Source organism: Lycorma delicatula, chromosome 2, assembly GCF_047948215.1.
Source record: "Lycorma delicatula isolate Av1 chromosome 2, ASM4794821v1, whole genome shotgun sequence".
Taxonomy (NCBI): Eukaryota; Metazoa; Arthropoda; class Insecta; order Hemiptera; family Fulgoridae; genus Lycorma; species Lycorma delicatula.
Window position 1 is genome coordinate 1,893,459 of NC_134456.1, and position 18,278 is coordinate 1,911,736.

Below are 18,278 nucleotides of genomic sequence, written 5' to 3' on the forward strand. Positions count from 1 at the left end.
AATGAAGTTCCCAATTATCTAGCCTTCTTTACATAGATATATCAAGCAGAAAGTGACGCACTTTACAATCTTATTACTTTCATCAAAAGAATGAAAAAAATTCACATAAACAATGGTCTGGAAACGGCTCGTTAGTGAGTTACTGCTAGTGAAAGATTTCACTTGGAATTCAACTGCCCTGGTGAAATGAAGTCATACTGAAATTTTCTGGACATTAATTGGGGATGAAATTAATGATTTTAAAAAAACTTTTGACCTGAAAAATTTAATAATATAGGTTCCAATTGTATCTCCAGTAGTTTTCATGATATCCGAAGTAAAACTGAAAAATTTGTTTGAAAACCGTTTTCTTAGGTTTGATATACAATAACTTTGTTAAATGACTATTAAATACGTATATTAAAAAATCTTCCGAGAATATAATTCTAAAAATAGTGATGTAAGTCCAATAAAAATCAGATAAACGTTTTAAACTGAAGAAGAAGCAGAACAAAAAATAAATGAAATGACTTATTCTGTAAATTTTTGCAATTCATTTGTTTAAAAAAGACAGTTAATAATAATCTTTAGTTAATTAAATACTTTCCAAACAGTTTTAAAACTGAAACATTGTAAAACTGAAGTTCTTTAAGTTTACTGAAAACCTAAAGTTGGCAACACTGTTATTTTCAAAAACAAAATTTGAATCAAAAGTTATTGTGCAGCTGTCCAACAAGTAATTCATTATTAATCATAACTGGTTTCTTATCTGTGATTTGTGTTCTGTACGTGCGCTTTTTATGATTTGTATAAATTATTCGCCCTTTTTTTAAAAATGAGATTCTATTCAAACTTTCTAATCAAGAATATACAAATGTTGTTTTTGTTTACAATTTTACTAATGGAAATAGCCTGGATGCAAAATGTGTATACGAAAGAAGAATATTCACACATGAATAAACTCTCAGAATATACTCGCAAAATAATTTCCTTAGTTTTCAATAACTAACAAACTAATGGATCTTTCCCTACAGTTGCTTGTACCATTGAACATTCTGTATAACAGCCTGTACTACAACAAGAAAATATCATTCAAATGTAAACAACACAATCCTTGACTCAGCACTCCCCGAACTTTATATCGAATAGGTATATCTCCTAGTACAGTCTGGAGTACATTAAAGAAAGAGAACTTTTATCTTTATTATTTACAAACTGTTCAAAATCTTCAACCTGGTGACAGTGAATTAAGATTAAATTTTTGTCAATGGGTACAAGAAAATTTAAATATTGTTCATTACATTTTATTCACCGATTAATCTATTTTTACAAGACACAGAATATAAAATTTGAAGAATAGTCGCAGATGTTCAGCTGAACATCCAAATGCAGTTAGTGAAACTTTCAAACCTGATTTTAAATGTTTGGTGTGGTACAACTGGGAACCACACTATTGGTTAATAGTTAACCAGTTAATTTTTCAAAATTACCTTTCTGGTATTGTGTACAAAGATGTTTTACAAAATCAAATTGCCAGTTCGACCGCAAGATGCACCTCTTGATAAGAGGCAGCAAATGTTATTCTAACATGATGGTGCACCATTTCATTATTCACAAGACGTTAGACAGCATTTAAACTTCAGTTTTCCAGGCAGATGGATTTGTCAAGGTGGGCCAGTTAATTGGTCTCCTAGGTATCTCAATTTAAATCCTTTGCACTATTACCTTTGTGGTCATTTAAAGGAACTTGATTTACACAGAAAAAGTTACTCCAAAGAAGAATTATTGAATTGAACTTTAAATGCTTTTGAACATCTTAAGAAAAACCATGGTACTGTTACAAAAGCTTCCTTTGATGTTACATCTTGCACTAGATTTTTACATCATTTCGAACAGTATCTGGAAGGTATGAAAATTAAATTTAAAAAAGATAAAACAAAATTAAATACAATAATTTTTTTAATACATTGGAAAATAAGCCATTTCCATGTAAATCTTTTATTCTTTTTCTGTTTCTTCAGTAAAATATGATTTTTTAAAACGTATACCTGATTTTTATTGGCCTTATTTACATTACTAATTTTAGAATTAAATTTTCTACAAGTTTTGTTAAAATACACATTTAATAGTCATTTAACAAAGTTATTGTATTGCAAACCTAAGAAAACAGTTTTCACACAACAAATTTTTCAGATTTACTTCGGATATCATGAAAACTACTGAAGATATAGTTCTGGAACCTATATTATTAAATTTTTTCAGGTCAAAAATGATAGGAAATCATTAATTCACCCCTTAATTAACATTTTAATAATTTCAGTATGACCTCATTTCACCAAGATTGCTAAATTCCGGCCAAAATCTTTCACTTGCCATAACTCTAACGAAGCGTTTCCAGACCTATGTTTATGTGAACTTTTTTCATTATTTTTTTTGAGAGAAATACATCTGTGAATTATGTTCCTTGTGGGACACTCTTATATGATGATGGCCTTAACTTCATTGTAACAGTCATTAGGCTTTTTACTCAGTTGGTACAGTACCATTAACAGTGGCTTTTTGTTATTAAATTCAATTGAATAATTTAATGTTGACATTTAGGTTTACTTCATTTTAATATTAATAATGTCATACTAATAGACTGAAATTAGTTTTTGTAGCATTAAACAAAGAAAGTAAACAGAAGGATATTAAAACAGAATCATAACAATGATAATAAACGGAAGATAAATAAAATTAAATAATATAGGTGAGCCTTTTATAAACAATGTTGAATATATTTTTTTTTTATTTCATAAAAATCCCTCCCATAAAAGTAGTTTTTCAAGTACAGGATTTGTACCAAAATAATCCTTTTTAACATTTGTTACACTATAATTACAGATGAATTAATAAAAGATCAATAACTACCATTTTAGCACACTTCAATTGAATGAGACTGATGGGGAAGTTGCTAATATGTCTAGGAATGTTGCCAATGTTGGATGATCCTATTTGATGCTCTTACAGCCGAGTTGAAAATAAGATTCACCTCCATTGGGTATAGATTCTGTAATTAAGTTTAGCTACTTCTACTTTTAATTGGACATCACGCCATTTTTTATGAATTCATAAAAAATGGCGTGATGTCCAATTGGTGGCTATTATTTGGTGTCCAATTGATGGCTATTATTCCCCGAATTCATTTTTGCTCGTCATTGGTACTCCGATGCAAAGTTATTTATAATTACAAATAATATTAATCGCAATACATTAGGTATTTATTATTAGGATTATTGTTATTTACTGAATTTATTTTGTACTAGTCGGTCAGGCTAACTTCACTGTGAGGGTCACTTTTATCATGTTTAATTTTATTATAAAAATTAAATTTGAGAAGGCAGTTCATTAATAAAAATATGAGATAGTAAACGGTTCAAGAACAAGTATTTTTATCAGTCCTCCTCTTCCTCCATGATACAGTTTTTTTAATTGATTCTAATCTTCATTTTTCCATCACCTTCATTCATCATTATTTATTAAAAATAATGGGAATGTAAAGCTATTACTACATAAATTATCACAAGTAAATTTGGATTAGAATTCATCTACTAATATTATTATTATTATTATCATTAATTATCATTTAATCAGAGCAATTGCTTATTAGTATAAAACAAAGTGCGGTAATCATAAAAAAATATCTGGTGAATGAAATCAGCAAAAATGATAGTATATTTGTATTCTGTCAGTACCTCCATAATTTTTTTAATATTATCTTTTAATTTATTTTCAGTGTAGTCTAAATAATCCTCATAAACTTTAACAATTTTCATTATTTGAGATGATCACAAAACTCTGAACATTTTTGTCATGGTGCTGAAAGTATTTTAAAGTTGACGCAAGTCGGAGCCTCTTTTTTCTGCAGACAATCGTCACGCATGTGGCCCTCTTCACCACAATGCGCACAGACCAACCCATACTTACAGAATTTAGCCTTATGGCTGAAGCAACTACATCTGAAACATCGCTGCATGTCAAGGTATTCCTTGATTTGCCAGGATGCGAAATCCAGGAAAATTCTACCCTCTGACAAGAATTTCTTGAAGAGATCAGCACCTAATTCAAAAAACTTGCGATACCGAGCGGCATCACGCTTTTCTGTTTTGAAGACTAGCCTACACTCCATTTACACACACATTCATTATTAATTTCATATTTAATGTAAATTGATACAGATCTTCATAACTTTGTTTATCATCATAGAAAAATATCAGCCCATTAGTAATCAGTGACTCTTCTTGGTAATTCAGTTATTATTTAACATTAAAAACATTAAAAGACATGATAATTTCCTTTTCTATTCTATAATTTTAACTTTTATATTAAAAAAAAAAAAAATGTTGTCTGATGACGTAGAGTACACTTTAAAAGTGTACACACACTTTTGAGTAATCACACTTGCACTTTAAGTGTACTCACACTGTGAGTGTAAGCTCACAATAATAGACAAAAGAAAAAACACCAATAAATTAAAAATATATATTACTTTATTTTGCTATTGAAATACATTCTTGTAAAATATTTAACAAATTGTATTTTGTATATTTATTATAAAATCACACACCTCAGTTACTCAGATTGACAAATCATCTTCTAACAGCAAGGAGGCCTTGAAGGAAAAATGTTATGGAACTTAGTCAGTATGCACGCAACTGATGAGAAAATTACAAACTTTAGGGTTCAAGTTTCCTGGGGGAAACAGTCCTTGCAGACTGATTTTTAGCAAAACACTTTTGCAAGAGATTTAGGCTCTTACATTAAAAGTAAAGATAAAAAATACTTAATTATGATCAAAACCTATGGGGGGGGGTCAGGTTCCATAACAAATAGGAGATCCGAACCGATAATGATCTTTTACATTCTTTATTTTGGAAATTGTAAAAATATATAAAAATTTAGGATTTTACCAACCTATCTTAATAATGATATGTTGGTCACTTCATCCATCCATTATAAATATGATTCCACCATATATAAAATAAGAAAAAGAAAGTACAATCCTATAGAAAAGATGAAAGAAATATTCAGATAGTAAATTAAAGGAAATTTCCTTCTTATTTCATTAATGATTCTTATTACTTCGTTTAAGAAAGAAACTTTTTTTTTTAATAATTTTCATTTTAAATCATTTATTCAGTGTATTAGTTCAGTGTTTTTTATTAGAACATAACATCAAATTAATCTTTATCCAAAACCATTTATCAAAAAGTACAAATATTTTTAATGATTTTCATTAAATATATTTTCTTTTTAGTTTGATGCATTTATTTAAAAAAAAGCATCTTATATAAAGAAAATTACAGATAAAATATTTTTAGTGTTATATATATCTTCTAAACAAAATTTATTGATGTAATTAAATAATTGATTTTTGTTAGCTTATTTTGATCCTATATGTTTATAATGACTTTATGGAAGTAAATCTGTAAATAAAATATGAGAACACTGAAGTGGGCCTCATTTTAATTTTCCAGGCATCTCACCTGCTTTCTTATCAGTCTAGACAAGACCACTTCTTTTTAACATCTATGCTTGTTTCAGTCCAATATCTTTATAACTTGATTCATATATTTACCCTTCTAATCATTGTTCATATTATAACAATAATTATACTATAGTATACTATACGTTCATAATATTTCAAGTATTATTATCATAAAAATTTGAAAAATTACAAAAAATTCTCTTGCTTAAATGAAACCAAGAAAATTCTTGCTGGAATCGAGAATAATGATTGGTGACTATGAAGGAAGAAGGCAATCAACTCACGGAAAGACTAACTCAGAAAACTTTGAATACACATTAATTTATCAAACATTAATACAGGTTTTATCATAAAATATTAAAACAAGTAAAATTTCGATTGAGTTACCTTAAAAAAAAAAATTAGTTATAAATAAAAATTGAACCAAGATTTTTTTTTGATTATTTTTGGTCATGATTTTATGATATTTTATGGTCATGATTTTTATGAACCATAAGTGCCTGCAGAATTGTTATATAATGTAACACTTCTTTTTTATATAGTGTATATATAAGTGTATATACACTATATATATATATATATATATAGTGTATATACACTATATATATATATATATATATATATATATATATATATATATATATATATATATATATATATAAATGTGTAGCTATATTTTGTCCTCTACATCATTCATTCTCAAAGTGGGCGATAACACCCCTTTGTGGGTGCTGCTGGCCTTCAGGGGAGGTTGGTAGAAAGTTCTAGACCACCTGAATGCCCCCAATTTTCTGTGGTTGTTTAGGCGGTCTAAAAAGAAGGCTGATTAAAAAGAAAAGGCAAAAATTATGTTTTCCTGATATTTCAAACTAGAATTAAATACCTACTACACTAGTACAAAAAATTAAAGGAACACCTATATTTTATGATAAAAAATGACTGTATCAAACTATTATAACTATGCAACCAAGAGGCTTAAAGAGACGAATAAAGAAAAAATTAAAGCTTGAATACTTTACTCTTTGAAAATATACGTCAGATTTTAAAAATCATCAAATTAAAAAATAGTTTAAAAAATTTTAAATATGCTTTTAATTGCTCTCATTTAAAATGTAAGTTTCAATTCAGAAATAGGATATGCCATGTTTAAAAACAATAATTGCAATTGCAATTATTTTAAGAGTACATCTTAAAAACAGCAATTGCAATTATTATTTTTAACAATTTTAATTATTATTTTAAATAATTACTATTTTAAGTTTAAAAATTTTGGGGGCACTAGAAAATTTTTGATTCTCAAAGTGGGCAGTGGGCAAAAAAATAGAGAATCAACGCTCTATATATGTGCAGTCTTAATCTTAATATATATTCATCTTTTAACCAAGACATTACTCTCTGGGATCAAAAGGAAATTTTTAAACATCATAACTATTCTGATAAGATCTCCATTACATACACATCCAAAATGAATACTGTATCAGCATATTCCTCTGCTGTAAATAAGTTTGGCATTACTTCAATGGCAAACCGATCATGTTCAAACTAAATTTCACAGAAAACCTTCGCTAACGACAGCACAGATCACATTAATGTACTTAATGATCTTACAGAATGAGTTGAACACTAAAACAGAGTATTGTGCATTGTTGATCAGCATTGTTATTTCATTGCCAACTCTGAAATAAGTTTTTAAATAATTTATTGTACTTCCATCATTAATAAAAAATTTTTTATATAAGTAATTTTTATTTTATAATTGTGTAATTTCCAATTTTTTAACAGTAAATTTTGTTTTTACAGATTTTCCACATCACCAAAAAGGAATATAGTTTTTGTTTACATTTAATAAGTAGTTTTCTGGCAAATGTATTGTAAGTACTGTTTCTAAATACAGTTTTAATTTTTCTAACTTTTCTTTGTTTTATTCAGATTATTTTACAGCATTTTATTTAGAAGTAAATTCTCTACAAGTTTCTTCTAAAAGTTTTATGTGTTTATTATCCATTTTAAAGTCATTGTACAACAAACATAAAAAAAATTTTTTTCCCCAATTTATTATTTCAACCCACATTTTTCAAAAACTACTGAAAGTATGGTTCTGGGACATATTTTATTAGATTTTTCAGGTTAAAAACCATAGAGATCACTAATTCTGTTCCTTAATAACAAAATAAAACTTTCAGTTTTGACCTACTTGCACCACAGTAACTAAAATCCGAGTGAAATCTTTCACTAGCTGTAACTTGCAAAAGAAGCATTTTAGAACACATGTTTACATGAACTTTGTCCATTATTTTCATGAGTAAAATAGGTTATGAAGCCCCTTGAGAACTTTGTGAAACATTCTATGCATATAAAATAATCTTATTTTTAACATCTGCTTAATGCTTCTTTTAAAATACAATTGAGAACTTCATAAGTAAGCTGGCATAAGAGATTTCATAAGTCTTAACTTCATTTTAAATTAGTAATTAAATTCTTTTATAAATGTTTAGTAATAAAAATATTTTTCTTTCAGTCAAGTCATTTTATAAAATTAATTATCTACTACTAGTATTGCTTTTACTAGTATTGTTAGTACTGTTAGTGGTAACTGTTGGTGAATAATAGAGCTACATTGGCATATAAATATATATTCATACACACACTCTATATATGTAGGTAGATAGTAAATATGATTGTGCCAATAATAAATCCAATATAGAAAATTACAAAGTGTGACGATTGCTTTTGGCTGTGATCAAATATTTTTAATTGAAATTTTTTTATGACAAACAAAATTTGTTTAATTATAACTTTTTGTTATTAGTATTTAAGCATCTCATTAGGGGTTCTTAAAAAATAATAACAAGATAAAAATTTACAAATTAAAAACATCAGTATGTAAAAGCAGCTATTATAATTTTTAAACAAAATGAAGGCATATAAAAAAAAGGGTGATATGTATTAATTTAGGGGTCTGGTTATGTTTTAAAAAACATCATTCTCTTTTTTAATGATAAGTGTAGGAAAAGATTGTAAAATATAAAAAAGCATTTACAGAAAGGAATTTAACAATTTAATTTTTTTAACTTAAAAACTAAAATATAATTACATAGACATACATTAAAATCACAATAAAAAAAAAAAAAAAACATGGTAACATTGTAAATATATTTATCAAGGATAGAATGTTTTATATCCAATTTTAGCAGTTATGGAATATTATACATAAATTTTTAATGCTTTATATCCCACCAGTTGCTACGTTCCCATTGTACTGCTATTTGGGGCAAAGAATGGCCTTAATGAATCCTTTAGCTCATTTCTATACCTTTCAACATTTTTATTTGAATCCTGAAAAAAGAAAATGAATAAAATTTCAGTTATTATGTTTTCTTGACTTCATATTTTTAATAATAAATACAGTTATGTTTACAGTGAATCCAATAATTTGTCATTTCTTATTTAAATATGAAAAATTATTCATATTGTGGATGCATCTCTTTTATTTTATCACTGATTCTTTTAAATAAGCCCACATTTTTTCCTATTACACTAGGACATCCGTCCGTGGTGATGCTTACTACTTTGTTCTAAGTTAAATGCATTTTAATTAGACACTCCTCAACAGCCATAAAAAAAGTCTTCTGCAGTAATTGTATCTTTCATTAAATCTATGCTAACCAGTTTCTCGCTAATTTTGAATTTCTTGTCTATACCAAGAATGAATATAAATAATTGGCTTGCATCAGTTACATTGCAGGACTCACCTAAAGCGAGAGAACAATAGATAAAATTTGTAATTTTTTGTTCTTAGTTCTTAGTTGATCAAATAGATTCTGTGAAATATTTTTATTCTGCTGTACTACCGTTCTTCTAGAAAGGCTTACATTTTCAAATATTTGTTTCTATTCAGAGCAACATATTTCCAAAACTTTACCATGCGTTGCATGACAAACTCTTATTCAGCAAACTGTTGCATATCTTTTCAACATTATGTGCAACAACTAGCTTTCGTGGCTGCTTTATCAACACTGTTTTGTTTCGTGAGATATTTTGTTTATTTTGCAAGTTTTTTTATAATAATGCACTGCATTATTTTTATTTAATAGTCTATGTAAAATAAAAATAACGCAGTTACATTTTAAAGGGTTTTTAAGGGCTGAAAGCCTTGGACTGGGCCTGCCCTGTTCCTCAACAACCCGAAAAGAAAGCTTTGTTATACATTGTTTCATTTTTGCTTGATGTACTACTGAATTAATTCTCCAGAACGAGAATATGTTTAATTTATTCTGGCATATTTATATTTACTGAGTTTATTATATTTAAAGAGTCTTAACATGACTGTTACAGATTTTGAAGTTAATACATTATTTGACATCTTTTAATATTTGTAATTGAATAACATAATCGATGATTGTTTTTTTTTTTTATTTCATGCTATGCATAAAATTTGCTGTGGTTAATTTCTATGTATGTGTTTCTAATGAGCTTTAGTGGTTGATTATACAAATGCTTTGTAGAAGAATGGGTCCAGTCTCTCCTATAAAGTGGACTATCACCATGCAACTTAATTTATATACCCTAGGCTAATATGTTATCTGTGTTTTTTTTTTTCAGAATTAAGAACCTTCTTTCATGAAAATAATTCAAGAAATTGATTTTCATGGGAATGTAATTTGAGTATGTTAGCATTATGTATTTTCAATCGCCATGTATATTTGTAATTTGTTTTATGCACTGTGTTACATATCATCAAAAAATGTGAGTTTGCAGTCTTAAACACGAGCTATGCTTTTAATATGCTAAATACACTTTAATATGCTTTCACACTGTTATTTCCACCTGATGTGAGTAAGTATGTTGTATAGTATGTGTTAAAAATCATGAATAAGTGTTATATAATGATTACATGTGATTTAGATTTAGAGTGTCAGTCACCTGGATTTTCTATTTATTTCAAAAGTGTACTTTCAAAATTTCTTAACTACTTTAGATGCAACTATTATGTCACACCTAGTTAAAGGTATGTCTGACAATAAATAAATAAAATTAAAATATTGCCAAAAATGATTTTTTTTAATTGTACAATTATAAGATACTTACTGCAAGAGCAGTGCGGAATTCACGGTTAAACAGTTTAACAAGACCACGATAGTTACTACCTAATAAATCAAAAACTTGTTGCATTGAAAACTCTGGTCTTCTGGGTCCGGTGGAGGTCATCGTATCATTGCTATCCACTGTTACATTCTGTAAAATATCAGAAAATAGATTTAAAATATAATAATAATACAGTATAATTTAAAATCGATTTAAAGTCATTCATTCATTCTACACATCTTCAACATTAATAATTCATATATATTAGATTTTTTATTAAGCCTTGAAATAGATGTATATAAAAAAATTTATTATTTATGTTGTTAAGCTGTTAATAAAATAAAAAGCATTACAATTTGATATAAGATCTTTTAGGCCTATTAGATTAAAATACATTATAGTTTACTGCACGTTATGAAAAATTGAGTTGTAATTAATTTAAGTATGATATAATTTAATTCAAACAATCTGAAAAATTATTTATTCATATTTACACATTTACACAATTACAGGTCTAAAATTTCACTGACATTTTTTCTTAAAAATTATCAGATCACTTTAAAACTGATTTTTCTTCGCAATTAAAAGTGGCTGTCACTACTTACTCTTTGCATGTTCCATATTACATTAATAGTATAAAACTACTGATTCCTATCTGTCAATCTGTTTCCCACATATCAATTTTAATTTTAAGAAATGTTTATTGCTGATAGATCATTTTTTATGAATCTGATACTGATGGAAGGTATATTTTGACTTATAACATTATTTTGACTTATGACATTACATTAACAAATTATATGAAACTAATCAATCACATTTTAGTTTTTCACTTTTTTGAGTTCACAATTTTTAATGAATGATAAGCAAAGGATTTTTATTTTCACTCATTATTCCACTTCAGTATGATGTATAACTGAAAATTTTTAAACAAGATGTAAAAAGTAACAAAGTGAGTAAAGAAATCAGAAGTATTATAAAGTAATGCATTATTATTTCTTTACTATTAACATGCATTACTATTATTGCATTTACTATTATTTTATATAATGCATTAACATGTTTTTTTTTTTACTATTTGCAAATAGCTCAAGTACAACATTATCTAAAAGTAAATTATATGTATAATGTTTTGAAGTATAAAGTTAAATCTAAGCTTTTATATCAGAATGTAAATCAGGAAAAATAAAATTTTGAACATAACTACCAATCTAATTTCTGATCATATTAGCAATGGAGAGGAAAAATTGCCAAAACTAATCATTTGCCAAACCTCAACAGTAACTTCTATATAATATTTGCCTAATTTTTTCGTGTTTCTGGAAGAAGACTTATCAATTAGTTGACCTAAAAGTAGATCAAGGTTACTCTTATCTAATGCTAAGTGCTGCAAAGCAGCCTTCTTATACAGAAAGATAAATAAACAACATTGACTGTTAGAGCAGAATGTCTACCCTACACCAAAGATTTCTTCTTCTTTTCCAGTAGATTCACTAGCCTCTAAATGACTTACAGATACTTCACAGTTAAATTCTGGTTATCAAAAAATCTTCCTCTCTTTCTTTTACCAGGTAGTCTAGTATATACACATTTCAGTTCAGATGCCTTTCAATTCAGAGACACCTTTCAGTTCAGTGCATCTAAACTGAAAGGTGTATTTATCAGATGAGTTCTGTTGTGGTTATTTAGTTCATTAAAGCATTTAAGAAAATGTTAAATTAGCTTTGACTGAATAAAATGTCTTCAAAATTAATTTAAATCTTTGATTGACTTAGTGTTTGATTAGTGTTTTTACTAATTTTTAACTGACCATCAATTCAATTTCTGTAGTCAGTTGCTGTCACCTCTGAGTAACTTTTAGCCACGTTACTAAACGTACAAGCCCCTATACCTTCAGATAATCAATGTATGGGCAAAACTCTCAAAAAAAAAATCCTGTCAGTACACTGATTTAAAGTAAGTTCTGATTGAGGATGGCATCCAGTTTTTTTACTTTCTTGGAAAAGTCAGTAAACATCTCATACTATCTGACATGCTGAACAAAGTGCAGCTTAAGGATCTTTATGAAATGTTTGCAAACCAGTATCCTTAGATCTGATTTGAGCCCCCAGAAATATTCATGAAATATCTCTTATTCCATAAAATTTTAATTTCAAAAAAAAAGGTTAATTATGCATAGTTATAATCAAAAATGCATTGATTGAAGATGCCTGTATTTTTTAAATAACTTACAATAAATTCCATTTTCCATGTGATATGTTTTGTTAATTGTTGACAAACCAATATCATACAAATTAATGAAAAAAAAAGAAGGGTAATAAGTTCAGTGTTGGTCTCCAGAAACAAATATTTAATTCATAATTGAAAACTGAATCATTCAACTAATTTTGTTTTCTTCTGACAATGATTCTCTCCTGTATTTTAAAGCACCATATGTTTAACTCATTAACTTTTTAATTGACTTTCATCTCTAAATTCATTAAAAATAATTAATAAAATATTTTATTGTTTGATTAGAAGAACAATTAAAAGTTGTTGTAAGGTACATCATAAAAACTAATTACAAAAACATATTTTTAAAATGCCTATAGAATTTACAGTAGAATCATAGATATTCTATTTGAAAGGTTAAGACTAATAAAAATAATTTTGGTTCAACTCAAAAATACTCTTGAAAAATACTGATTCTTGTCATTACAAAGATTAAAGTCCATATGTAAATGAGAATGCATGTGCAGACACATATAAACATACACAGATACACTCAAAGCACAATTTTTATAAAATTGTTTAAAATGAATTCAGCAATAATAAAATTTAAGAAACATTCAGCAAGCTTTTTTCTGCTAATTCATTGTAACTGAGTAAAATTTTTATATTAAATCATGTACTTTAGAAATGTAAAGAAAGACTTACTTTTGGACTAGCGGCAAATTGCTCACTCAAAATCATAGAAATGTTTCGATAAGCCATTGATGTATCGTTAACAGTCTGCAAAATAAAAGTTAATAAGATGATATTTATACGTAATATAAAATTCACAAAGTATAAAAACTGAAGGTATGAAGTTGTAATAAGACCACCTACAATTTCAGTTAACTACACCGACTTAAAACAAGTTAAGTTGTGTTAACTTAACACTACTTAATGATGTGTTTGTAATCATACCAACTAATAACAGAATCATTTTCTTTATTTTATTTTATTTTTTTTCATATTACAACTTTGGTCATAGTTTAAATACATTTTAGCAAGAAGAATGAGTAGCATGAAATAATGTGTGAAAAAGGTACAGATCTTTGCCAGGAATTGAAACCATGACCAGCTAGATGCCAACATGTAAAACAACGCACTATTAGTCCAGCCAGTTTATCTGGTTGGCCAAATTAATGTCATAATAGAATAAACTTGTTTATTCTAACTGTGTATAGCAGTGTCACATTATACCAGACTTAGGTTTTTATAAATGTATTAACTGGTACTTAATGTTTTCTATGTACTGATATTTTGAGAGCAAACAAACCCATAAACATATGAAAGTGACTTTACGAAGTTCATATGTAACTCAAATAACTTTAATATAAATTTACCTTTTTAATCAACAGCCTCCTAATTGATTTGATGGATTTTTTCATTTCTTTATATGAGTACTAGTCACTAGTTGTTTAACTTTGACAAATTTATTATATTATAAATCATTTTTTTTTTTTGTCTTCAGTCATTTGACTGGTTTGATGCAGCTCTCCAAGATTCCCTATCTAGTGCTAGTCGTTTCATTTCAGTATACCCTCTACATCCTACATCCCCAACAATTTGTTTTACATACTCCAAACGCGGCCTGCCTACACAATTTTTCCCTTCTACCTGTCCTTCCAATATTAAAGCGACTATTCCAGGATGCCTTAGTATGTGGCCTATAAGTCTGTCTCTTCTTTTAATTATATTTTTCCAAATGCTTCTTTCATCATCTATTTGCCGCAATACCTCTTCATTTGTCACTTTATCCACCCATCTGATTTTTAACATTCTCCTATAGCACCGCATTTCAAAAGCTTCTAATCTTTTCTTCTCAGATACTCCGATCGTCCAAGTTTCACTTCCATATAAAGCGACGCTCCAAACATACACTTTCAAAAATCTTTTCCTGACATTTAAATTAATTTTTGATGTAAACAAATTATATTTCTTACTGAAGGCTCGTTTAGCTTGTGCTATTCGGCATTTTATATCGCTCCTGCTTCGTCCATCTTTAGTAATTTTACTTCCCAAATAACAAAATTCTTCTACCTCCATAATCTTTTCCCCTCCTATTTTCACATTCAGCGGTCCATCTTTGTTATTTCTACTACATTTCATTACTTTTGTTTTGTTCTTGTTTATTTTCACGCGATAGTTCTTGCGTAGGACTTCATCTATGCCGTTCATTGTTTCTTCTAAACCCTTTTTACTCTCGGCTAGAATTACTATATCATCAGCAAATCGTAGCATCTTTATCTCTTCACCTTGTACTGTTACTCCGAATCTAAATTGTTCTTTAATATCATTAACTGCTAGTTCCATGTAAAGATTAAAAAGTAACGGAGATAGGGAACATCCTTGTCGGACTCCCATTCTTATTAGGGCTTCTTTCTTATGTTCTTCAATTGTTATTGTTGCTGTTTGGTTCCTGTACATGTTAGCAATTTTTCTTCTATCTCTGTATTTGATCCCTAATTTTTTTAAAATGCTGAACATTTTATTCCAGTCTACGTTATCGAAAGCCTTTTCTAGGTCTATAAACGCCAAGTATGTTGGTTTGTTTTTCTTTAATCTTCCTTCTACTATTAATCTGAGGCCTAAAATTGCTTCCCTTGTCCCTATACTTTTCCTGAAACCAAATTGGTCTTCTCCTAACACTTCTTCCACTCTCCTCTCAATTCTTCTGTATAAAATTCTAGTTAAGATTTTTGATGCATGACTAGTTAAACTAATTGTTCTGTATTCTTCACATTTATCTGCCCCTGCTTTCTTTGGTATCATAACTATAACACTTTTTTTGAAGTCTGATGGAAATTCCCCTTTTTCATAAATATTACACACCAGTTTGTATAATCTATCAATCGCTTCCTCACCTGCACTGCGCAGTAATTCTACAGGTATTCCGTCTATTCCAGGAGCCTTTCTGCCATTTAAATCTTTTAATGCTCTCTTAAATTCAGATCTCAGTATTGTTTCTCCCATTTCATCCTCCTCAACTTCCTCTTCTTCCTCTATAACACCATTTTCTAATTCATTTCCTCCGTATAACTCTTCAATATATTCCACCCATCTATCGACTTTACCTTTCGTATTATATATTGGTGTACCATCTTTGTTTCACACATTATTAGATTTTAATTTATGTACCCCAAAATTTTCCTTAACTTTCCTGTATGCTCCGTCTATTTTACCAATGTTCATTTCTCTTTCCACTTCTGAACACTTTTCTTTAATCCACTCTTCTTTCACCAGTTTGCACTTCCTGTTTATAGCATTTCTTAATTTCCGATAGTTCCTTTTACTTTCTTCATCACTAGCATTCTTATATTTTCTACGTTCATCCATCAGCTGCAATATATCGTCTGAAACCCAAGGTTTTCTACCGGTTCTCTTTATTCCGCCTAAGTTTGCTTCTGCTGATTTAAGAATTTCCTTTTTAACATTCTCCCATTCTTCTTCTACATTTTCTACCTTATCTTTTTTACTCAGACCTCTTGCGATGTCCTCCTCAAAAATCTTCTTTACCTTCTCTTCCTCAAGCTTCTCTAAATTCCACCGATTCATCTGACACCTTTTCTTCAGGTTTTTAAACCCCAATCTACATTTCATTATCACCAAATTATGGTCGCTATCAATGTCTGCTCCAGGGTAAGTTTTGCAGTCAACGAGTTGATTTCTAAATCTTTGCTTAACCATGATATAATCTATCTGATACCTTGCAGTATCGCCTGGCTTTTTCCAAGTGTATATTCTTCTATTATGATTTTTAAATTGGGTGTTGGCAATTACTAAATTATACTTCGTGCAAAATTCTATAAGTCGGTCCCCTCTTTCATTCCTTTTGCCCAGCCCGTATTCACCCACTATATTTCCTTCCTTGCCTTTTCCAATGCTTTCATTCCAATCTCCAACTATTATTAAATTTTCATCTCCTTTTACGTGTTTAATTTACTTCATCAATCTCTTCGTATACACACTCTACCTCATCATCATCATGGGCGCTTGTAGGCATATAGACGTTAACAATCGTTGTTGGTTTAGGTTTTGATTTTATCCTTATTACAATGATTCTATCGCTATGCGTTTTGAAATACTCCACTCTACTCCCTATCTTCTTGTTCATCACGAAACCTACTCCTGCCTGCCCATTATTTGACGCTGAGTTAATTACTCTAAAATCACCTGACCAAAAGTCGCCTTCCTCTTCCCACCGAACCTCACTAATTCCTGCTATATCCACATTTGTCCTACCCATTTCCTTTTTTAAATTTTCTAGCCTACCAACCTTTTTCAAGCTTCTAACATTCCACGCTCCGACTCGTAGAATGTTATTTTTTAATTTTCTGGTGACCCCTTGCTTAGTAGTCCCCACCCGGAGATCCGAACGGGGGACTATTTTACCTCCGGAATATTTTACCAAGGAAGGCGCCTCCATTATTGCTATGTGAAAATGCAGAGAGCCACATTTTCTTGGAAAAAAAGCAGCTGTAGTTTTCCATTGCTTTCAGCTGCGCAGTACTCAGAGGACTGAGTGATGTTGATACGGCCGTTTAAGTCGTCCTGACTCACGCCCCTAACAACTACTGAAAGAGCTGCTGCCCTCTTTCAGGAATCATTCCTTAGTCTGGCTCTCAACAGATACCTCTCCGATATGGTTGCACCTTCGGTCCAGCTACTCTGTATCCCTGAGCACTCAAGCCCCCTCACCAACGGCAAGGTCTCATGATTCATAGAGGAGGATAAATCATTAATAATTTGATTTTACATGTTTTAAACTTCTTCTCCTACAGAATTTACTTTCTGCACACTTCCTTCCACAATGAAATTAATGAAAACTGATGGCTTTAACACACTTTTATGTATAAATTAAATCAAATTTGAAAAATATATTGTTCCTTTTTGTGATGTGACTGTACTGCTTGGTTTCACTAACTTTAATTATTTAATGTTCTCACAGTAATGTAAGATTATGTTCTTTTTTACCTAATGATTGCCAAAACTTTTTTATAATAAAATCACATTTTTAATACTTTGTGTAGCAGATACAAGACAACAATTATAATTCCAAGAAAACATTACCAGTATTTTTTGTTTTAAAGCATAACAACAAAATAAATAGTTTCTGATGTTTGATTAAGGAAATAGCGTTTAATATTGGTTAAAATATTGTGAATATTATTTTAATGCAGTTTCAGAAAACTAGTTCCTTTACACCGGAAAAAAGGGAAGATGTAAATGTTAAAAAAAAAAACTAATTTGTCTCAGGATTGGTTATTACAGGAAAAAAGTAAAAAGTAAAATTGACCCTTGATTATCTGCAGAGGGTACAAACTGAAAGTTAAAAACACGTAAACAAATATATAAGTGACATCTATTTGATGCATGACATTGACTATTTGACACTGTTCGCAGCTGAGGAAGTGAATTTGAGTGGCAGTTTTTCTTTCCT

The 18,278-nt window shown here is 29.1% G+C and overlaps 1 protein-coding gene across 1 annotated transcript in view; it reads right to left on the reverse strand.

The window, feature by feature from the left end:
- Positions 1 to 8,530: 8,530 nt before the first annotated feature.
- Positions 8,531 to 18,278, reverse strand: part of LOC142320099 (uncharacterized) — a 149,525-nt gene continuing 139,777 nt past the window's right edge. The window contains exons 4-6 of the mRNA XM_075357777.1: positions 13,508 to 13,582; positions 10,595 to 10,741; positions 8,531 to 8,842 (exon numbers count right to left, since the gene is read on the reverse strand). Of these exons, the coding sequence (XP_075213892.1) occupies positions 8,750 to 8,842; positions 10,595 to 10,741; positions 13,508 to 13,582 (315 nt within the window). The 3' untranslated portion in view covers positions 8,531 to 8,749. The remainder of the gene's footprint in view (positions 8,843 to 10,594; positions 10,742 to 13,507; positions 13,583 to 18,278) is intronic.